The sequence below is a fragment of the Hippocampus guttulatus genome, chromosome 11 (genome assembly GCF_054856545.1).
Source record: "Hippocampus guttulatus isolate MCC_2025c chromosome 11, RoL_Hgut_1.0, whole genome shotgun sequence".
Taxonomy (NCBI): domain Eukaryota; kingdom Metazoa; phylum Chordata; class Actinopteri; order Syngnathiformes; family Syngnathidae; genus Hippocampus; species Hippocampus guttulatus.
This window is the reverse complement of record NC_141271.1, coordinates 18,099,038-18,123,178: the sequence shown is the minus strand read 5'-3', so window position 1 is coordinate 18,123,178 and position 24,141 is coordinate 18,099,038. Positions and strand designations below refer to the sequence as shown.

Below are 24,141 nucleotides of genomic sequence, written 5' to 3'. Positions count from 1 at the left end.
TTGAAGATGTTATTATACGCCTGCGCCGTGGGCACAATGTGCAGCCTTCAGCTCCTTCGTTTGCAGGTGAGCCTCGTCGCTCATGTGTGGCATTGTGCTAAAAACGCAGCCCCCACCCTCCCAGAAGTGGAGCAAAGCTGTGCTGATCAAGCACGTTGGTGGGTTCGCACTGTACGCCGTCGTGAAAGTCGACGGATCAATTGGATCAGTGACATTTTCGGCGGCGGGGGTGTTCGTAATGGGTCCGTGCGATTCAGCAGCCCGTGCTTAAGCCTCATTGTGTCGGCTTCGGCTTCGGAGCGCATTCGTCTCGCGGCCAAATGCTCTTTTGGACCCGAGCTCACCCGGGCTTCGCCTCGCCCATTGATAGGCATTGTTGGAACGTATGCCTTTCCTATCGCAGTGGCAAATATTACAAAGTCAGCCGAGAGGAAAATTGTTCACATCGCATATCGACATATACCTTTCGACAATAATACCCCCACGCCCTCACCCCCCATTTTGCGTCTGTCAAGGCTCAGCCGACAGTTGCGCGTGCTCTTTTAACAACCTTTTATGGCTCCACTTAATAGAAATGCCAGCGCCTCGTTCTCGGCGCGGAACGCCGCTATTGGCCAGAGGGCAGAAGTGGTGAGGGCGCCGTCCTGTCAAAATGTGTTGACGCGAGGCATTTGAAAAGCAGCAATTACTCCGCAAAACCGCTCATTCTTTGATCCGTCGAAAATTCAACCTGAACACTTTTCCGCCTGAGAATGTCATTGGACGCCTGCTTTCTGCAATTTACATCAATGGTTGGGGAATGTTCTTTACCATAATATGTTCCGTGCATTCACACAATTTGGGATTTTGTTGAAGACAATCACGTCAGTATGGTGAACAAGTGATGCAATTTACCCAAGATGGCGACCACAATGTCATCTTTCAGGATCTCAATCGAGCCGCGGGACAGGAAGTAGAGGGCGGTGAGAACGTCGCCGCTGTGGACCAGAGTGTCTCCGGGAGGCGCGTGCGTGGTCTTGAAGTGCATCGCCAAGGCCCTCAGGCAGCCTTTGGTGGCTCCTTGGAACACTTTGCAGTTGTGAAGTAGATTATTATTGAGATGAAGACAGATATCTGCCTGCAGGCACTCCGGAAAACCTTTGAGTACCTATGGGGGGTGGGCAGGATGGGGTAGAGTCAATGAGTGCCTGAGTCAAATCAATCAAAAGCCTGCAGGAAGTGCTTTTTAAACTTCAAGTGAGAAGAATTTTGTGTAGTCAATATGGTGCAGATGGTCATCTACAGTACGTCTTCACATGGATGGATAACATGATTTGACATATGTAATTGCAGGCTCTATAGGAGCAAATGTCCGCGGCCCTCGTGAGGATAAGCGGATCGGAAAATGGACGGATGGGTGGGTGGGAGGAGCAAATGTGTTCATTCACAACGCGTCGCCCTTCACGTGAATCAAAGTAAGCTTTGTTTCAAAAAGCTTTGTGACCCTTCTCACAATGATTCCTCAATGAACCTAACATGAAATTTTGGGAGTGTGGGAGGGAGCCACAACAACACTCAAAACAAAAAAACCCACGTTAGCACGGGGGGGGGGGGGGGGGCGCATGCAAACTCGCACCGATTCAAACCCCAAAACTCCGAACTGTGAGGCAGGCATGCAAACTACTTTGTCCCAATTGCAGAGCATCGCATACTTAATTGTTCAAGTCCCTGTCAAGTGAAAATATGTCTAAATTTGTGTTGTTTGGACAAAAACTGAAGCGGTTGTGTCATGCGCGCTGAATGCTGACACACCGCGACATATTTGAACCGTGCAACTAGATCTGCTTAAAGCCTCCGGTGGCCGGAATATATCCCGGGCAGGTTTCGGCGCTAGCCGCAAGATAGCACGCAAGCTAACAGCCTCACGCCCGGTGATCTCCTTCATTGTGTCAGATAACGACGAAAGGCACTCAAATTTTTATCGCATCAAAATCAGGGCGACTGGGCTTAGGACTTTTGAGTGTTTGAAAGAAAAAGAAAAAAAAGCTCACATTTTCTGCATTTCGTTTCAATCCAATCCAAATATTCAGCATTAAAACTGTTTTGGTTTGAACGGGAGTCCGAATACTTGATTCGTGGAGCATTCCTCCAATCTCAGGACATGTCCTGCCGGAGATACACGAAGGCTCTTCAGCGCAACATGCAACCCCCTGCTCGTTTCTATACCACAGCGATGGGGCTTTTTGGGGGGGGGGGGGTGTTGATTGCAAACCGCGCCGACACGGCGAGCCGCTTAGCCGTCGAACGAGACGAGATAATAAAATGTCATACGCACCTCCTGCTCTCACCAGAGGAGAGACAACGTAAAGCAGACAAAAAAGAGAGAGAGAAAAAAAACAGACTTGGCCTTTAGATTCATGCGCGAAATGTTGACCAATCGCTCGGCGTGCTGGTTATTTACCGTGTTCATGTCGATGCCGTTGGTGTAGGCCCAGGAGTGCTGGAAATATTCCTCCAGCCGCTGCCTCAGCGGGTTGGGGATCTGATGAAAACGGATGAACTCTTTGACCCGTAACATTTGCGCGTGGTAGCGTGCCGTACCCGAGTACAACCTCTGGATGATGGCGGAGACGTTCCCAAAGATGCTGGCGTACATAAGTGCTGGAATACACACAAGAGTCATTTGAGCGTCACGTGCAAATGACAAATCTCGATCTCGGGGGGGGGGCGCTCCGGTTGATGATGCCGAAGAGCGTTTGCACTCACATCCGATCAGCATGACGCAAATGGAAAAGATCTTCTCCGAGTTTGTGTTTGGGGAAACGTTGCCAAATCCCACGCTGGTTAGACTGCTGAAGGTGAAGTAAAGCGCCGTGACGTACTTGTCCTTGATGGAGGGACCGGAGTTCGGATCGCTGTAGTTGTATTTCTTGCCGATGGACACTCCCAGGTTGTCCAGCCAGCCAATCTTGTGCTCCAAGTAAGGCTTTTCCACGTTGCCGATGGCGTACCAAATGCAGGCCAGCCAGTGGGCGATGAGGGCAAAGATGCACATTAACAGCATCAACACGGCGGCGCCGTACTCCGAGTAGCGGTCCAGCTTCCGGGCCACTCGTACCAGACGGAGTAGTCTCGCCGTCTTGAGCAGGCCGATCAGAGTGGTCGTCTGAACACAGGTTCGGGGTTGGGGTGAGTTGAACGGAATAAAAGCGGGGCTGAAAATTTTAGGAACCCAAATGTAGGTTTCAGAACAGGGCCCGGTATGCATGATTTGGGAAACTGGCCACAAAAATAAATAAATAAATAGAAATTCAGGATATGAAGTTGTGCTGATTAATATACAAATATGTGCATAGACGGCACATGCAGGATGGCAGTAAATTCAATCCGTGAGGTCTCTAGACATCACGCACGGTTATCAACTGCTCATTCTGTCAGTAATGAGGCCCACCGCTTGTGTTGCAACACCGGCGAAGAGCAGTGACAACGCTCCGGTCACACACAAATGAATGCCACAATTGGTGGCAAATGGCGTCGGCTGTGTTCACGCCATTAACGGCGCACACCGCCTTTTTTGTTAAAAAACGACGCCAGCTTGTGTATATCTGCGGAATAACAAAAACCTGATTGAACACTCCTCTGTACAGACTTACTCCCTGCTGCTGACGATAAAGAAAACGTCACGTAGCAATATATTGCGAGGGAAGCATGTACAGTATGTAAACAGTTGCTATTCTAATCATGTCACAAGGTTCCCTGATGTGCTGACTACTGAACAGCCATTCCCCAAGAGGGACAATAAACAAGCGAAATGAGGCGCCGGCACAGTACCTCTGCGTGCCACAATCTATTCATTTTGCTGCACTTTCAACAAGCTGACTTTTGTTGTGCAAACTGCTGCATTGAGTCGGACCGCGCGGCAAGCATTACAGAATATTTCTATAGTCATTATGCAGTATTACAACAAATATACTGTGTGGAATAATTCCAAGACATGCAGCGAGGGCGTTTGTGGCTCCGCGAAACAAATTTATACTGAGGTTATTTTCCACTTTCCGAACCACACACAACGCATACTGTAACGAATATCCACCGCCGTGGATTTTAACCACAATTTGTGCGCCGTGGGAATGACAGCTGTACATTTTGAAGTTAAACGCATGAGCCATGACAGATGTAACGGGAGTTCATTCACGTTTCTCTGCACAAGGATTACGTAATGTGGTTGCTGAGGGGCTTCTCACTTTCTTTCTATCTGTACGACGGGGGAGGAAAAACATAAACAGATTCATTCGGCTGTTTTCAATAACGTCAGACGGTGGATTCGGAGCCCATCTCGGATGACTTTGGAAAAATTGGGGGAAAAAAATTTTTTTCGGGACTGAAATCAAATAAAAACAATATTGCATTATAACACAATACTTTTTTTCTTTGTATTTCACACTCAACATATATTTAAAAAATGAAAAGTAACATTCAAGCTTTTTTTTTTTATGGAAAAAAAAGGTCTCGGGAGAATAAACTGAAGCTTAACCCTGCATCAAAACCCCCATCATATAATCTGCATCAAAAGACAAACGATTCGTCGCTCGCCATCACCGCGCGCTGCATACTTTCAAGACGGACACCTCGCTTTTCTTTCGGCGGCTAAGTAAAACATTGCCATTGAGATTGAAGGAGACTCGCTGACTCAGCAGAAGCGGTGGTAAAAAAAGGTGATTATGGTTTATAATCAGGAGCTTTTCTGGCGTAATGGAGTGCCTACAAAGCACGATCAAGCGCTGAAGCCGATCCGGAGCTATCAAACAAGCCGGCCAAGCCTGGCGGCCGGCCTACCAATGACTGTCTAACATCTGCATGTAAGCCGTGTGCACGGCGCTGTTGCCCCCCTCGTCACATAAATGCATCAATGATTGCCATTTGGTAAGCCATTAATCCTTGTAAATGGATTCGAGAATGAGGACCATTCAAAAAAAAAAAAAAAAAAAAAACGCCATGCAATTTAAAGTAATCCTTCCACAGCTGAGACAGAAAGACACCGGCTTTAAGTAGTGGCCCCGGCTTCCCAAGTCTGGAGTCAATAAAAAGATGGCTGTGCGGAGCTGACTGAGCCTCTATGCCGTAATACCCGACTCCCTTAGGAAAAAGGTTTAAAAAAAAAAAAGAGAGAGAGATGACAAACCTCATCTGATCCTGAGCCGAAGATAAGCAGGTCAAAGGGAATGGCCGCCACCATGTCTATTAGGAACCAGCCTTTAAAGTAATGGATGGCTATCTTGGCCGCGTGGCTGACCACCTCCTCGTTCTGGTTGACGTACGTGGTCCTGAAGTTGATGAGGATGTCGATGATGAACATGATGTCCACGATGAGGTCCACCACATTCAGGGGGCTGCAGGAGTAGCCGCATTCACGCCTCCTCTGCTCCTCCTGGTCGTTGAGGAGGAAGGCGGCCGAGTAAGGCGTGAGGATGGCCGTGTAGATGACCAGCAGCAAGATCAGCCAGTCCCACACCGCTTTGAACGGGCTGTAATGCAGGATGGTGAACTTGTCGATGCGGTTCGTCTGCAGCTTGTACTCTGGGAGAACGTCGGCTCCCAACGACAAGACCTGGAGGAGACCAAAAAAAAAAAAAATAAATAAAGTGTTGTGAAGCAGATTTCTTTCTTTTAACATCTATTTATTTTTAGATGAGCAGCAAAAAAAGTACGACAGTAACTACCCCCACTTCGATAAGTGAAGTCTGCATGATAGAAACACCCGATTTAAATCCTCCCTATGCATCTGTAGGCGTAAAAGGCAGGATGATAGAGGACTGAGTCATTTAATAATTCCTTTTTGAAACTTTTCAGCAAAAATGAGGCTGCGCTCGAAACACCTCCCGTTTTCTCTTCTTCTTGACAATTTATCACACTTTTATCCCATTACACTATAATATTTAATATTTTAAGCGAATTGCAAAAGTACAACTTATGCACGTAATACGACGCCGAAATGTGCCTTTATTCGCTAGAAAAATTGGGACTTAATTTTAAAAATGGCTGCTACATTTTTGGCGTAATAATATGCCTGTTCTAAAAAAAAAAATAAACCCAACAACAACAAAAAAAACAAACAAAATGAATGTCCTGACTTTAATTAATCATGCAGGGAATTCAGATTTCTGACGATACATCACAATCATCAAAGCTTTTAATTGGCTTATTAGATGAGTTACTTTTGTTTTTACTTGTCCCGTCTGTATTTTTCTTCACTGATACGACATAACAATTTGTGAGCAATTATTTTGTGAATCACGGTCTCCTGTTTGAGAAATGCTGACAAAAAGGAAACACATGCAGTTGTGGTGTGTAATCCCAATTAATTCAAAAGCCAAATTGCACACTCCGGTAAGTCTTCGCCTAATTGCCCTCCCCTCAGAGGCTCTGAGAAATAGATCAATGGCGGCAACGCCAATGTGAGCGATTAAACCTTTGGTGCAGCCCTCGTCCACATTCGCAACAACAATGGGCCAACTCGGAAATGACGAAATAATTGACCCGACCTTGGGTCAAAGTAACCCCGTCTGCTGAAAATCAACAGCTACCCAGTGAGTGGGTTCGCAAAACAGCCCGGCATTTTTGTAGTGTGCGTAGCTTGCGGATGGGCGTGAATAGACTTACGAAAACCAAGCAAACATTCGTTTGAATTTCCCCGTTTGAGTACATTCTGACTGGATCGTAAATTATTCCGTTTCCTGAGTCATCCCACGCTTTTGGCCTAATAAGCCGTGGATGACAAAAACTCTCCTGTGCCATAAAAAAAAAGAAAAAAAAGTGAAGCTCTGGGCAGCAGTGGGGTCTTTCTAGTCACTGCACATTGCCCCATGTTGAAGCCATGAATTATACAAGCGATTCAAGAGGAAGACTCGGCGCTCACTTCTCGGTGGCGTCTCCTGACGCTCAGCTAAGGTCAACAGAGTTGTTGAAATATGAACGCTTTGCCCTGCTAACATCGGCCGCACCGTGCGGGATGACGTCCGTGCCGGATCCTTTCAAGTGCTCTTCTTTCTATACTGAACCCTGGGGGGTACTTATGACACCGGTCAATGACAAAATGTCAGCAGAAATGGCTTTACGTGTCCCGAAATGTATTGTTGACGCTCTTTTCAAATTTTGTTTTCCTTTTTTTTTTCCCCAGCACATCACGCTTTCGAAATAACTTTGCTTTTCTGTTTTTACGTTGATAGCTGATACTTCAGGAAAAAAATCCACCTATTGCTGAATCAAACCCTGAATGCATCGTTACAAAAATATATTACGATATTACATCTAAATATTCTTATTATTATTATTACTATTATTATGATACCGAAAAGTCTCTCTGGTACCCAAAAACTCTGTTACGAAAAACTCTCACACTGACCTAAAACCTCTCACTCATCTTGAAAAAAAAAAACCTTCCCACACTCACCCCCCCTAAAAAAAACTGTCAAAACACTAAATTTCTCAATCACTAAAAAATGTTGGTGCACACCCAAAAACGTCTTTCACATGACAAAAACCTCCAACACTCTCAAAGAACTCCCAACCAACAAAAAAAGTCTGACACACACCAAAAAAGTTTTACAAACCCAGAATTTATCACTGACTAAAAAAAATTACGCACACACTAGAAAAACCTGACAAAAAATCTCCAGCTCTCTCAAAAAAAAACTCTCAAACAGCAACACAAAATCACTCCCCCCGCACCCCTTAAAAAAAATCCCAAGCAACAAAAAATAAACTCAAACTTTCTCACTCACTAAAAAACACACACAGACCCTCAAAACTCTCTCACACTACTAAAGTATTCAACACTGTCAAAAAACGTATCCAAAAAACTCAAAAGACTCACCAAAAACCATCTTAGACTTACAAACAAAACAAAAACGTTTTCTGCGTAGAAGGTTGAGTGTGAGAATTTTGGGGGTTTTATTTATTTATTATTATTATTTTTTAATTGATCCCTGAGTCCTAACTTACAGTTTTGCTTGGGGATCAAACACAAACACCTATTTCACTCTATAAAATACAACAGAACAATTAGCTACTGTCATATTGAATGTTTTTAAAAATATACAGGTATATTTTTCTATAATCAATGAACAAGCAGAATAACCAGAGAAATAATTTTTTTTCCGCAGGAGCAAACTTACAATTTCAGCAAGGATGTCCAAAACTGTCCATTTATCTTGTCCTCTGTGTCTTCATGCTGTAGATGTCTTTAAATTTAAATGCCAGCTAGCTGTCTGTATGCCTGAGGTTGAGCTCGCAAGTCACAATTTTATGACATTGGACTTTATTAACCCCAGATAAAACACTAAACTGAGATGAGAATGAGAGTTTAAAGAGGGGGGGGGGGGTTCAACACATTATTATTCCTGTGCTTTCCAGGAACGACCCCTCTCTCTCTTTCTGAATGTCAGAGCTCCGTCGCTGGGGCCTTGGCAGCTTCCCAAGCCCACAAACAAAGCGCCGCTGAGCCAGAGGCCCTGACTTTTTTTCCCCGGCAAAGCTGTGAATTACCATGGAAGAGCTTTTTCAAGAAAAGATCACTCGGGGGGGGGGGGGGGGGCTCGATGCTTGGCCGTCAAAAATAATGCCTCATGAACGGCTCACCTGTGTCACTTTTTCTGTGACGTTGTGCGTCCTGTCTTTGACCTTTGGCGCGATGATGGTTTTCTCCGATGTCGGAGGAGAGTGAGTCTTCTTGTCGTTCCCTTCGGAGAAGGTGAGCGCGATCAGGGGGATCTTGTTGATGGTGCTGTACTTGTTGATGTTGGAATCCGACGTGGAGCCAAGCAGGCTGGACTTCACGTGGTTAAATGGACCTGCTGATCAAAAAAAAAAAAAGAAAAAAAATGTAATCGACATGCCTGTTATTTGTCTGTGTGAATGGATGGATAAATTGTGTGGTTTAGTGGACTGGTAGTTAACCCTCCTGTTATGTTGTGGGTCAAACTGACCCAACATGAACTTTTTCAATTAGTAACTTCTTATAGGCTTATTGCATTAAATGAAACAATTTCAAGATATTGAAAACATTTATTTCAGAAAAAAAATCCCTCGGGTCATTTTGACCCGTAACACTGCTAGGCTTTTAATTTCTTTTATTCCTTTGAAAAATAAGTTGACGAATTTAATTAGCGGGTCAGAGTTAGCCTCATGCACATTACAAGAAGGTTAAATTATCATTGCGTATAGTGCGTATGTTAATGCACAGACAGATGTCAACATTGTGTATTTGAACGGTCAGATATTATTTTTGTGCACGTAAATGGGCAGACATTGCACGCATACCTTCATTTGTATGCCGGTCCCTGAAAATGCTTTTGGAACTGGAACTGTAGCCTTCAATCTCATGGACAGAGGACGCCCGCCTCATGCTTGTGACGCTTCCTCTTGGGAAGGTGTTGGACAAGGAAGACGAGGACTGGTGCACCTCCGTCTGGTAAATCTTCTCCCACAGCAGTTTGGGGGACGAATGGTCGAGTGGTTCAGGGGCCACGCTGGCCTGGGAGGAGTGGTGGCTTGAGCTGATGAGGGCGTGGGTGTCATTGGCCTCGATGGGACTGCACATGCTCTTGGTGGGCGAGGGGAAACTCTGCAGGGCTACCGAGTCCTCATTGTCTTTGGGCGAGTCCACCATCACAGCGTCTGGGTCCTCTTGTGGAAGCGATTGCTTGTTGGTATTCATCAGGCTCAAGGCAGCCTGGCGGAAGCGGAAAAATCGACCCCCTAAAAATGGGCGGGAATTTACAGAAGGTGTTAAGGCACAGGGCTGACTGTATTTTAATGGAGGGGAGTGAAACTGGCGCTCAGGAAAATCCATTTGTCATGTATTTTATCATGCTAATTGAAGTCTGATTTTGCAGGCCGTTCGAAGTTAAACTTTTGACTCATTAACAATAGAATAGATGAAAGTGAACCCTTGTGAGCCGCTTCTCTCCCAGCATCCTCCTTACATACATAAATAATAACTTTCCATCTGTTTCCATACCCTAAACAAGCTCATGTCAGCACCCCTAAAAGCGTCTAACAAAGCTCGGAAACTCCTGGAGAGAGGCTTATAGATTTTCCACTAGTCTGTGCTGCAGGAGATGAACCACCTGCAGGGACCCGCATGGCTACTTTGGATCCCTTAATGTTGGGGTTTTTGAAGGAACAATATAAAATCCTTCATTAGCTTGGATTTGGATATTTAGCTTCATCTGCATCTTTCCGCTTCATATTGTTTTTTTTGCACATAAGAAAACAGTCGTGACAGAGAAATAGAAGTGGGCAGTCATTTTGTTGTTGTAATGGCAAATCGTGGCAATTTTGATATCACAGTATTGGCGTTGTCGTTACATCCTCAATGAGAATATTGGAAAAAGATGGATGGCATTTGAGCAGAATTTCAACTCTCAAACACAGCACAACATTTCCTGACATAGTGGCTGTAGTAGATATAGAAATGAACACACAACACAATGGACAGAACACAATGCTAATGTCTTGAATAAACCTTCACACCAGAAAATACAATTTTCAACATTGTAGTAATTTTGCGGAACTTGGAAATGTTAGCACATTTCTATGTCATAAATATTTGGAATAGAACCATAGCTAGCTAGCTAACCATATAATAATCTGGCTTTCTAACTCTAGCTAGCACAGCGCTACGGCTCAAAAGCTAGCTAGGTCACGCTAATCTCGCTCTTTCTTTCTTTCTTTCTCTCGTTGTCTCATTCTCGCTCTCCATCTCTCCATCCAGTAGACTAACTCACATGACTTTGTAGGTGCTGTTGTATAGGTCTGCAACAGAATTTCAATGGCCTCGGCAGTTAACGCTTATCAGAATCAGAATCAGAATCATCTTTATTGGCCAAGTATGTAGAACACACAAGGAATTTGTCTCCGGTATAACACGCTGTTTTATGCACTCTGTCAGCATAAAACATTTTCTGATTGAGTATTCTGAATGAGCAATTAATTGACCAAGCGTCGAAATAATATTTGCCCTTACTCTGCCATTTGGCCATGAATAGCAAAACGGAGCGTTACGATGTAGGAGAGTATGCCCCATTGATATTCACTTTGGATGCCAATCTAATATTTAATTCTGGTTTTATACTTTTCCACATTCCTATCCTTAATGTTATATGCTGCAGTTAAAAACAGTATGGAACCCCCCCCCCCCCCCCCCGATTGTAACGTTAGTGAACAACGTTAATATGCAACTCCAAAGACACCTTCAGTGTATGCTAAACACGTCATATTGCATCATAAGCTGTTCCATCATCAACCCGCAGATCCCCTTTGCCGAAGTGCGCTCACAAGCAATCAAATGTTATTAGTCATGTTAGCTTTGCGTGCACACACACACGCACGCGCGCACGTGTGTGTTTACATTTACATTCACAAGGCACAGCACAAACTGAATGCCAGCGCAATTCACACTGAATGAAGAGGATGGCTGAGATTGAGTCAGAGAGATGTTGAAGGAAAGGAGGCTCATTGATATTTCAACGTTCTGACATTCATCCAAACAAAAATAAATGGAAATAAATGAGGGCTATAGAAGCTCTCAAAAGATATACAGGGTGCAGATGGTATCATTATAAAAAACAAGATTTGGCTCCATAACCAGAGCTCGGCTATAGAAGCAGGGCATTTCCTCCCCTGTGTGCACACTTTGCATTTTTTTTTCTTCTATACAACAACATTCACAAACTGGATAAATAATGTAATGGGTTTTGTGAATAACGGATGTGGGATCATTAAAAGGAGTACTATTATGCTGTATATTTTTAGGGGCAAGAAAAAGCAGTAGCATTTTAATGATGTGTTTTTTTAATTAAATAATCATTTGAATATAACATCCAGTATGCTTATGAGGGAATAATGTTTTTAAATGTTGTCCAAAGGGACAAAATAAGAAATAATTAGATCATTTCACAGCGGAACCGCAAAGGTCAAATACCCCTGATGTTGCACATTTAGAAACCTTTCAAAATTGACACCATCTGCCCAGTGCAAGGCTAATGCAGTTTAACTGCGCATGGGTGGAGTTTTCGTTCTTCTCGTATTTTTGGAAATGGGTGCAGATAGAAAGGGGTGTTTGCACCGTTTTGGGCGTGAACACAGCCGGATTATTTCCTTCGCTAATTCCCTTTAAATTCAGCACAGAACAGGTGCACCATCACTTACACAGTGTGTGAATGGACTAACAATGCTGCAGGTAACAAAGTGTTTCGATGGCGACAGTTTGACCCTGGAACGGATTACTGTATTACCACTGTTTTTCCCCAGGTCAAAAGGCCAGCATAGCAAAACAGATTGCATTCGACCTCAAACGCTGCGCTGTATCTTTTTTTTTTTTTTTTTTAGCCTTTGCCGGAAGATTTTGAAGGTGTTACGGGATTATATCACAGTGCGAGAGTTAAGTGAGTACTCACTTTGATCAGACTTTGTGGGCGACGCGGGGCTTATCTTCTCTGCGGAGTTGTCACTCCCCTCGTCCAAAACGTAATCAAAATTCAGGATGAACATCATCACTACGCCCTCTTCATTCTTCACCGGTATGATGTGAATGTTACACTGGAAGTCTGACCCTGAAAAATAAAGGAGAGAGAGAAAATAATGATGACACCAAACACTTGACCCGTGCATTACCCTACTCATGGAAAAAAAAACAAAAAAACTTCCATCTGGTTCCCTGTGGATCTTTGAGAAAAAATGAGGGAGACTTGATCTGATTTAAAGGTCAATGCCTGCATGTCACAGTGCATGGAAATAGCCGAGCTAACCCCTCGGGGGTTCGATCACCCTGTATGCATCTGGATCTTATCGGGAGCTTATAAATAAAATGTCCTTCACAAATCCAGTCATTAGACACCATCGCAGTTGAATAGGATTGATCACGAAAAGCCAAGAGATGGGAGCCAATCACGAGGCTTACAATACGCTCAAAGGAACAATCACGACAAGGGAGCGTCATGCCGGGCAGCGGAGCAGAAAAGCAGCCGGCGTCTAAACTTAGACTTGAACTCGGAATATCCTCAATTCACGAGTGTGCAGGATCTATCTGGGGAAGCGAAGGCTACTGATGCCGACCCGACGTGTCATCACGCCAATCTACTCACTGCAGCCTATAAACAGTAACACCACCACCGCCGTAGCTCGAGTGTTACGGTGACACAGTGACACCCTACATCATGCAAGACGAAACCACCTTTCGTCTTGAATTGATACCATTTCAAACTGCGGCCGCTATCATTCTAATTGACGGACTTCAAATAAATAAAGAAAAAGAGCATCCTCTCAAACTCGGCTTGGTTGTAGCTCTCTCTCTCTCTCTCTCGTTTTGCTTCTCTGACCCAAAGAGGACACACACACACACACACACACACACACACACACACACACACACACACACACAAACATATATTACCAGTGTTCTCTGAAATCTCCTCGGGGCTCAACAGACACCCTGCCAGTAGCATTCATTAGCAGTTAGACTCGCTGTCTGACTAAATATAACAAGCTCAGTCTCCCGCTCCATGCCAGAGTTGCATTGGAAGGATTTTGCCGTCAAAACTCCCAGAAGTGATGTCCTCACTGACGGTATGATAATGTGATTTGAAAGCGCGTGCGCTAATAAAGTATTTTGGGGACGCGGCCTCAACTGGGTTTATTCATTCGAGTCATGCGGCCGCGTGTTTTTGGCTCCAAGTTGTCCAACGCTGACACGCCCGTCTTGTCTGCCGTCATGGGGCCGCAAAGACTCTCGGGGATGTTATTAGAGATCCGTAGTTGAGGTTCCAAGGTAAGATTTTCAGCATCGTACAGCGGAGGATGTTCGCTTGAGAACGATCGGACATTTCCCATCTCCGCCTTAAGCATTAGACGATAGAACTAGCCGTCGCTTATTCCGCAGTAAATGACCTGTGGTATATCGTGATTCACTAAGGTACTCCGCTTGACAACCCACTTAAATGATATAAAATGCATGACTTTTCTATTAGACGATTAGTCTTATTAGTCATCATTACAGAGTAGACAATGCATTCGCGGGTGTCATTGTGCGGCCCGAATGAAAATTGCGTTCGCCTGTTTTCTTTGCAGAAGAGGAAACAACAGCGCTGCTCAAAGGCTTAGCGACGGGGGGTCCCCCACTCATCTGGTGTCCCGCTGAAAGTCATCTCTGCCAAAATGCTTCAAAGAGACGCCTCCTTAGAGCTGTGAGAACTGAACAATCAAGCGCTCGATCTGATCTCGTAATATGCCGTCAAAAGGCTCTTCGTATTTTGCTAGCGGCTATTCGGTTTACACGGATGGCCGCGTTTGTCGATTGGTTCACAATATTCATACGTTTCGAAAGGATCCACGCTAGTTTGTTATGGGCTGTATGGCTAATGAATACTTTATGTGAAGGATGAGTTTCGACATGAATTCTTAAAGCAACGCTATGTAATTCCCTGTGCCCCAAAATAACTCAAATTGGGGTGGGCTATTTTCATTCAGGTCGTTGACGGTGTCGTGGCACAGTCGCCGGACTTGCGGGTGGTGTGGGATCGGTTCCCACTCGGTGACGGTGCGGATGTGGGTGTGAATGGTCATTTGTCTCTAAGCGTGCCCTGCGACTGGCCGGCGATCAGTTCGGGGTGTAGTCCGCCTTCTGCCCGAAGTCAGCTGGGATCGGCTTCGGTAACTCCCCGCGACCCTCTTCAAGATAAGAGGTGTTGAAAATGGATGGATGGGTGTTTTCATTCGGGAAACTAGCGTCAATGCCATCGCCATGGCAACCCCAGATCAGCTCTGTTATTTGTCCTGAATGATGCTAGAGCAGGTCTGGATGTGTGGGCAATATTTTTAAATGGAAGATTAATTAATCACGAATGACATCACATTCAATAATAACCTTGTCAGCCTTGCTGACTTGTCATCATTTAATTTCCTCAGCAGATGTGAGAGCCGACGTGCATCTGTTTGGATCCAATATTTTTTCTTAATGGGTGACACCGCTGCGCTCTGCACTTGCACCTGGTACACGAGAGGGAGGGGGGGGGGGCAACGAGATAATCCTGCAGTCTAATTGTGTTTACAACTGCCAGGAAGGCTCACACGGGTGACAAATACACCAACAAACCAAGCAAAACAAAAACAATGCGTTCTCCACCTGCCTGAGTGAACCGGCTGCATATTAATTAAGTCCTGCCTTTCTTTTCATGATGGACGTTTCATTACGGTTGATTCGATTTCCACGATCAATTATTCAAAACGCCGCTGCGACATGAAGGGATCTTTTAGACAGTGACTCACGGGCCCCAAATAATGCCGCTGTTTTCGAAACTTAACTGGATTGAATTAATCATCAGTACGCTTGGGAATTCATTTTGAATATTGCATTCAGCCCTCGCTTCCTACAGATTATAACAATTAGGATTTTTATTTCTTAAGATGTGTAGCATGCTAAATGTTATGAATAATATAAATATAATATAGATATGTTTTTTCCTGACCACATCTTCAGTGCAGTAGTGTGAATTCTGTTTGACATTTTTAGCCCCTCCCCCATTTGACTGTGATGTATTTGTGGTCTCATATTAATCTGCATAAGCCGATCCGCTTCAGGTAGAAACATGGGTAATAACGTTGAGCCTTGATCTTGTTTTTTTCCGGTTGCTTCTCTTCTACGAAAGGTTCAACCCATGGCGCGGCTTTTACACACTACGGCCACATACGGATCGTCGCCCGCTGGCGGACTCATTTAATGAATTCTGACAAGTTTTAAGTCCGGGGCTGTCCGGTTTCAGCCAATACGCAATGTTCCCGAGGCGTGAAGGGTGGGGGCATGCAAGCTAGCACTTTGTGTTGAGTCTTTGGGCATTGTGGCCATATCTAACGATCTCGCAGCTACACGCACTGGCCTAATTTCGTCTTCAATCAGTGTCAGCGCAGCCATCGGGGGATAACTCGCAGCTCAATCCACATTACGTTTGTGCTTGCATTGATTGAATCGTGGTGTTTTGCCATGACATCTTTTATTCTGCTTAATTTAGCTCAAATGTTGGCAAAGCAAAATGGAATGGATGGTAAAAATTTAAATCAGCAGCAACTGATTCGGAGAGGGAGAAAAAAAAGACAGATGGTATGAAGGGGAATATTAGATTACTTCCTCCAATACAAGCATCCCTGGAGATTAAAATAACTGTGGGTGAACATTCCAATCCAATAAAACGCAAGGAGCTGTGTTGTTACATTGCCCAAATCTCAAAGAAAATCTTTTTTTTTTTGGGGTGGGTGAAGAAGGTAAAAAATAGGACTCATTTTCCAGGTTTCAAGCAGATTGAACACAGATTTAACATTCACGGCCAGTTATCTACTCACATTCAAGCAGTGAATAGCTTCAGTACTCAGCCTAATGGTGACTTGTGTTTCGAAATCAATTGTTTATATTTGTTTCTATGCTAGTCTGTGGAAATAGGTCTTTATGCGAAACGGTCCAGTTTTGATTGGCTTCAATTATGTCTTGACACACAAAGTAGACAAAAGAAAATCTTTAATTGTTCAACCTCTAAAAAAAAAAAGGATGCCGGCAAAAAAAGTGGCTCTCCTATGATCATAAATGTGTTATTTTTTTAATGTAGGAAAATAACTAAATAAAATTGAATAACACTGAAAATGCTTTTAAAAAATGAAAACTAACAAAGTACATTTTACTTTGACAGAACTAACTATATCGTGAAAAGGTCCTTCGTCTTCGTCCTTGTTAATGAATTTAATAATGAGCCTTTGGGTTTGATTTTAAATGTATTTATTTTGGTATTTGCACACCTATATCATCTGGCGGCAGCCAATAAAAAGCTCCAACAGACGACGTCGCTCCTCAGTGATGAGCTAGCATGTTTATAGCGTAAATATGTAGCATATGTATGCTAGGTAACAAGCACTCTGCTTCTTTCTGGTTCATATATGAAAAAAATAATAATTACACATTACAACCAGGTTTGAGGCTCTTTAAGTCTAGCTAGCTAGCTAGCTATCCCCGCCCCTCCCCCCCAAAAAAACAACTATCTTGCTAGCTATCTAGCTTTAGCTAGCACAGAACTGTCAGTCAGTTTGTCGCTGCATCCGTTCATCGCATCCCGTCCCATTATAATCGACTTAAAAATAAATCTTTAGTGGTTCAACGCCTATCATAGAATCATCTCACTGTTAGCGCATTCTAAATCCACCCCAATATCAAACGCTGCGTATGAAAATAGATGCGCTGTTTTTGTAGGTTATGCATGCGAGTGTGGTCCAGCGCACCGCGGGCTTCCTCTCGCTCTCTCTGTGTGGGCGCGTAGCGTCCCCATGCTACTCGAGACCCCGTGGCTCGCAACCCCCCTCGGTGGGAAATCTCCTATGAAACCCTGCACCCACGCGTGCCGCGTGGCCCAGATCATTCAGCGCGATTCGCTAAGCTGCCGCTGTTATGTAGTCATTATCCATTTAACTTCTCTCCGCCACTTGGTGTCAGCTTCCTTTTGTGAAGACTCGTATTATTACACCCGCTGGAACCCGATAGCTTCATACGGCCATCAAGGGAAAGCATTTATCTCATCGATTATTGGAAGAAGTTTGCGTATTTGCTATTTTGCTGGCCTTGCGAAATATAGAGTAAAATGGCGCTTCCCGTGCCTGTACCTCCCGAGGTCCCCGACGCTACTTTTATTTTGAAGCGTAAGCAGCTTAGCATTTTGCCTCATCATTGAGAAGAATCAAGGCTTTGTTGCCGCCCATCGCTTCGTCAAATCCCGACATCACGTTTTCCTGAGGATTTCCAGCACGCAGCGCTTACTGAGGAGCGACTGCAAATGAGCAGCAGAAAGCAAGCAGCCTGCGCACTGTGACATTCAAAGCAACAGTATGTAATGTGACCTTAACAAAACACTGGTCCGGGGGCTCCGAATCAAGAGAACAATGTCGTGTCTACAGAACATTGCCGCGGTACATGAAAATCGCCGACTTCATTTTTCTGTCGTAGGGGTTAAACGACTTTGGAGGGGGGTTTTTTTCGTGTGATAAAAATCCAGCTGAAGTCGAATCAACTCCGGTCTGCACGATATCTGTTGCTCTTTTTCTCTTTCACGATATGTGCTGAAATGTGTTTTGCATTATTTTGAGATTGAAAACACAATCAAATAAATAAGAGCTAAAAATGTGTTTCTGAATATCGCAGATTTCAGTTATTGCTGGGGGGGGGGCGTCAATTTCTTTTTTTCACTTTTGTGCACACCTCGTCCTTGGCAGAGGTCCGCACTCTAATCTAGTTTGATGTGCTTTGTACTGTGTGTGTGTGTGTGTGAGAGATTCGTGACAAGTATTAGGTGCAGGATAGATGTGGGGGCTTTGGCACAAAAAAAAAAAAAAAGATTAACTGATTTGAATGAGAAGCGATTGCCGGCAATGTGTCGGTGAGCGGAAAACACGGCACGCAGCCGCCACGTTGGAGCTGTAGAGTGAAACATTTGGGTCGGTCGCCGTGAATCGTGGATTCCGTGATTGTTTAGCAGACTCCCTATGCCTCCGCACAGGTTTAATGCATTTGCTCTGTAAGCCGCTCATTGGCCGTCACTGCGCTGTCAGCCCTGCCATCTTTATTCATGAGCGCACATGCGCCGTCCGTCTCAACTCCTCGGAGAAGTGTTAAGAGTTGCGTCTCCAAGCCGAGCGCCGAAGGTTTCCCGGGCTCTTATCCTGCATGCTCATAGGCGCATGATGTCAAGATGGGAGCGCGGCTCATGCATGGCGGAGCGGGCGAAACGGTGGGGGGAAGGGATTGCCTGAAAATCCCGCTCATCAAAAAATAAAATAAAATAAAATTCAAAAACGTGACGTTACTGCCTTTGCGAACAGGCCCTTGGGTGTTTTGTTTAATTGTCTCGCGTGTTTCCGAGACTATTTTTTGCCATGTGGAGCAGCTGGCTCTCGGTTTTCCTTCCTCCTGATGAACAAGAAGTGGGGAGGGGGGGGGGGGAGGCAAGGCTGGTGGCGGCTGATGGTGGATTAAACATGTATCCATGGCCTAGAATCGAATCAAACTCACAATTAAAAATTTAAAGATCTGCCTTTGTATGATTAAATAAAATATCACGGCATTTTCGCCTTCATACATCACTCTCGGGGGGGAGGCGAGCTGACGGTGGCGGCATGCGGTGCCGAACGATGAATCGAATTCAAATCGACATCGCAGAGCAGTAGGGTGCCATTTTGGAAATTGCGAAGGCGATGCGACACGTATTTGGTCGAATCGTGTGCAGGTTAAAGTGTTTTAGTAAGTTAACAACTCAAACGGAAGAAGATGCTGCCAATAAAGTGTTTCCTCTGCCTTCATTTTAGCGTCAACCTCTAAAATTGAAATTGGAGTATTGTTGAAAATTGCACAGCCCGAACTTTATTGCGGGGCGGCCGTCACACGAACGCATCAAACAAATGAAAAAGGACGGTGGACGCCATGCCATGCTGACCACAAAAAAAAAAAAAAAAAACAGCTTATTCGAGAGCACGCCAGGAGGTGGTCAATCTGCGGATTGGTGCCGCTGAGCGGCAACCACGGCATTAATTTGTCTCTGCGGCGCACCATTCATGGGGCGGCCGGAATACGCGGCGAATGAATGACAAGCAGCGCCGTTGTTGTCGGAGCCAACGCGCCTTTGCATTAACCGAGGGCATTTCTATGCAGAGCTGCCAGCGCCGGAGCCGTCACATGCGCGGCAATATTACAGATTAGTCAACTGATCCGTGCTCTAATCAAGCTACTGTGTGCACTGGCTGAAAACAACATGGCTTAAAAACCACGGATGCCCCGCGGAGGGATCCTATTTCATGTGCAAAACGCCAAACAATTCACTTACGCGCAATGCAAACTGTTCTACTCAATGAAGGCTTTTTTTTTTTTTTTAAACATCATCAATCAAATCAAGAGTACAAACATCTTCCTTCCAAAAGACAATAAGGCCAGAGAGGTGTTCTTTTAAGAAAACAGAACCCGATTCTGGTTTAGGATTGTACTGTTCTTTGTCGTGGAGTCCCCATATTGAAATTCGTGTCATCGGCAATTTGGGAGTCTCCGACGTATTATTCATGAAACTAACATTGAACAACATGAACACAGCTTATAATGAAGAAAATGATCGTGTTTAGATTTTTTTTTTCCTCCTCACCTCTCAGACCGATAATTGAGATGACCACATCTATACGTGCGCAGGTTGTCAATCACATGAAGCACACGGTGAGCACTTGCTTCATCTCAGTGTCGATGACGAGAGGACAGAATATTCGATATATTGCTCAGTATGAGGCAGTGCAGCCAGTCATTCCAAATGACAACTGAAATACTGACCGTTTGGATTCTGACGCAACCGAGCGCGATTATCTTTGGACAGGGAGGATATTTTGGATGAAGTTTTTCGAGTGGATACCGTACGATTTGTGATTCCGACATAAGTAATCATCCAGTTTCATTTAACTCATTCAGTACCGGCCAATTCTAGACCAAGTCTGAAAAGACGTTTAAAAACGTCTTTGGGAGTGAATGAGTTAAATAAAAAATTTAAAATCGAATGCTTTTTAGCTTCTTTTTTTGGGGGGGGTCCAGCCCCCACCACGTCTGAGAATCACCAACCTATCAGTGACAGACAGGTGTGACTTATGAGGTGTAGATCAGAAAAGATTCATTGACAAATAATGTATCTTTCACCATCATCAGAAGCTCACGGTTGGGAAACGGTACAAGATTGTCTTCCCAATGTTGTAGAGGCAGGCGAGTGCATGTTCAGGACAACGGAACTATGACCGGGGCTTGCCTATCGAGGTGATATCAATGTTTCACGCGGGACGTCATCAATGTTTGCGTTCAGGGTGAGAGTAAGCGATACGGGGCTTCATAGCGACGCTCCACTAACGACGGCAATATCAGATCACTCTTGCAGTGACGCCCCCCCCGTGCCTCTTGTTACCGATTCGGACCGTCCGGCCGACCCTCGCTCAGGTTGAGTGTCTCACGCGAGCGCTCGGCGACTCACCGTCCTTGCGGTAGTAGGTGATCTCCACTTTGCGCTCCTCGGAGCCCCCCAGAGCCAGGCCCACCTGGCCGATGGCCTCCTTGTCCGTGTGCTCGCCGTGGAGGAAGTCGCAGGTGCAAGGCTTCTGCATGATGTCCGGCCTGGAGAAGCCGGTCATCTCGCAGAAGCCGTCGTTGCAGTAGATGATGGCACAGTTTTCCACCCTGGCGTTGGCTATCACAAATTTACGGTCTGCAATGGGAGGGTGAAGTGAGGGTGAGGGGGGGGGGGGGGGTCAGGAAAAAGAAATGTGAGAGCACTGTGCCCTGACCTTGGAGGTGCTCAACAGTCATTAAGGTGATACTTTCACCCTTTAAAAAAAAAACTACAGGCAAACATCTAAAAAATGGCCATCAAGACTATCATAAAAACATTTAAAAAAAATAATTCTTTAGCTTTATTTTTCTTTTCATGTCCTTCGTATTTGCTCACCAATTAACATTCCGGCGAATGATACTTACTCTGCCCCTCGAATTTCCGGATAATGATCCCAAGGAACGTGTTTTGCGGAGCGACGTGTCCTCTTCTCACCGGCATGTTTACTCGCAGGCAAAAATCTCCCGGGGAGAAGTTACAGATGTTGCCAGTTGGCCGTGCCCTCTTCCTCCACCAGCATGCTCCGCTCCGGCTTCAGCTCCGGCTACGCGCAGCCTCCTTCCTTCCTCCCTCCCTCCTTCCTTCACTTTCGATGACCTTCCCCACTTGTTTTATCCCGCTCGGATGCGAGAGCAGGTGAACGCTTCCTCTCCGACAAGGCGCGCGCCCTCGCTCGCCGTTGCTCGATTTAATTGCATTTGGCCGAGCATCTCGCATTTAGGGAGGGGGTGGGGAGGAGGAGGAGGGGAGGGAAAGGAGAAGAAAGCGATCCTGACGTCCGCGGCGGCGGCGGAGTGTGGGCGCGCTTTCGCCGAGACTGGTCGATGATGCGTCCCAGCCTGGTGACGTTTCTCCCAGGGGGGCTTAGTTGCCTCCACCTCGCCTAGACGACTCCCACCCTGGTGCCGAGGCAGGATTATCTGCGTCTGTATGTGCATCGCTGAGAGGAGGGTGGGGGGGGGGGGGGGGGGAGACAAGAGAAATGAAAGGAATTAGATTTCAATTCGTCTCGTACGCCAGTGCATATGGCAACTTTACACGGCAAGTATCATCGAAAAAAACAAAAACAGAAACAAAACATACAGTAGCTCTCCAAGGACCAACATAATGACAGACACGAACATACAGTTTGATGGTCGGCGCCATTTTTATTCTTAAAAAAAAAAATCAAAGCCGTGCTTACTTTTACTTGCGGCCACTCTCAGTTGGCAAGTACAGGGATGTGCTGCGTTTGAAGTTACCTTTTTGGATCCGGATTTTGCTGAATTTTCTCTCTCTTTCTCACCATGGGTCCAAAGCAAGTCAGTTCTGCGCAAAAGAAGCCTGAAATCACAGAATGAAAAAAACAAAACAAAACCGCGTCATCAACGTGGAGAAGCAGCGCCAGCCAAATCATTTGAAAACAACACCATTAAAGCAGAAGTGGTTGATTATGGCCAGCCGAGAGCGTCCAAATAAGCTTTCTTTGCCACTCGTTTCCCCGCCAGATGCTTGCTTGCATTCATCCACGCAAGGTCGACCGTTGCGTGGATGAACTCGACGAGAAGGTTCGGCGATCCGGATGAATGTCATGAAAGGCGCACAGACGTAAAAAGGAAAGCACCTGTGGGAAAAGCAACTCTCGGAGGAGCGTTTCACGGTCATCATCTCAAACTTGAAATGAGGTCACCCCGAGCAAGGTGGCTCATTAACTTTTTTGATCTTAGCACACTGATGCCGACGTGCCCCCCGTTCTGTTGATTTGGACACTGACGCCCGAGTCGATGCGCGTAACGAGACGTTATCTTTGATGCATTTCTTGAAGCACCAAACAAGTCGACATCAATCCGAGTGGTTGATTTATGCTTCTGGTTTCTCCGCCGATTGTGATCCGAGATCACTTCCCGATCAGTGGCCTGCCTGCTTTGAAATGCAAAAGCAAAAAGTGCACTTAGGTGTACGTGCTGTGGATTTCAAACCGCGACGCAGCTCTGATGTCTCCAGAGTCTTGAAATCTTTCTTCAAAATCAGAGCTCAGGCGTTTAAGTCGTCGAAGGAGAAAGTCAGGACACTGGTTAAAGCCGCGACACATGATTTACGAGCGCCACGTTGTGAACGAGCATCTCGATGACCGCTTTAGGCTTGTGGTATCTTTTTGGAGTGGATTTTTTTTTTTTGGGGGGGGGGGGCAAACATTGGATTTGTTTATTTCTTTTTTTGTTGCTTTCTGCGTCCTCTGGCAGCTGGCAGAGTTGGCGCTCGGAACATTGCGATGATGGCAGTGCGGGCCTCCAATCTCACTTTCAGGAGATCTGCCCGCCTAGTCAAGTGATAACAATTGTGAATCGATTACGCCTGCTGCCGTGCAAATGGCGAAAAACAACAAGTGGGAAGCGGAAACAAGGCTGACACACTCCGCAATACTTCTCTCATCCTTGCGGGGGGTTTTTTTTCAGCCGCACCTCCGAGGCGCCGCGTTCACGCGCGACCGTGACCGCGCGAGTTGCCGTGCCTTATAGAGCGCGAAAGAGATTCCCGGAAAACCGGTGAGTTGAAGCGGAAGGGTGATAATGCCCCGTATTGGTCGCCCGGTAGTCACCGCGTTCGTCTCACGTGCGGAAAACGAATCGCGGCTGCCTCGCGCCGAAGTCAGGTGAGTGAACCGCTGCATTCTCCATCTACACAATTCCACATTTTTCACCCCCAAAATTCCTCATTCAATCCCGATCACACATTCAACGTCACAGATTCCTATCAGACCCGTTTCCACATTCTGAATGATCGCCGTATTCGGTTCACCTTGGAAACGACTTTCAACATTCCCGTCTACTAGAAGAGTGCACATGACATTTTCTCGTTGTTATTATTTTGCAAGTGCAACAAAATAGCAACCTAACGCGTCAATCCTTTCATGGATTTTGTCGGCCACCTGATCCGCTTTGGTAACATCCTAAATAAGTCACGAACAAACCGG

General features: G+C 45.5%; 1 protein-coding gene across 1 annotated transcript in view; it reads right to left on the bottom strand.

Moving 5' to 3' along the window:
* The window catches only part of kcnh7b (potassium channel, voltage gated eag related subfamily H, member 7b), a 31,587-nt gene extending 9,480 nt beyond the window's left edge, over positions 1-22,107 (bottom strand). Inside the window, exons 1-10 of the mRNA XM_086123946.1 lie at positions 21,554-22,107; positions 21,054-21,284; positions 12,438-12,593; positions 9,298-9,735; positions 8,617-8,828; positions 5,162-5,587; positions 2,746-3,145; positions 2,441-2,640; positions 2,315-2,317; positions 895-1,147 (exon numbers count right to left, since the gene is read on the bottom strand). Coding sequence (XP_085980072.1) covers positions 895-1,147; positions 2,315-2,317; positions 2,441-2,640; positions 2,746-3,145; positions 5,162-5,587; positions 8,617-8,828; positions 9,298-9,735; positions 12,438-12,593; positions 21,054-21,284; positions 21,554-21,629 — 2,395 coding nt within the window. The 5' untranslated portion in view covers positions 21,630-22,107. The remainder of the gene's footprint in view (positions 1-894; positions 1,148-2,314; positions 2,318-2,440; positions 2,641-2,745; positions 3,146-5,161; positions 5,588-8,616; positions 8,829-9,297; positions 9,736-12,437; positions 12,594-21,053; positions 21,285-21,553) is intronic.
* Between the last annotated feature and the right edge of the window lie 2,034 nt (positions 22,108-24,141).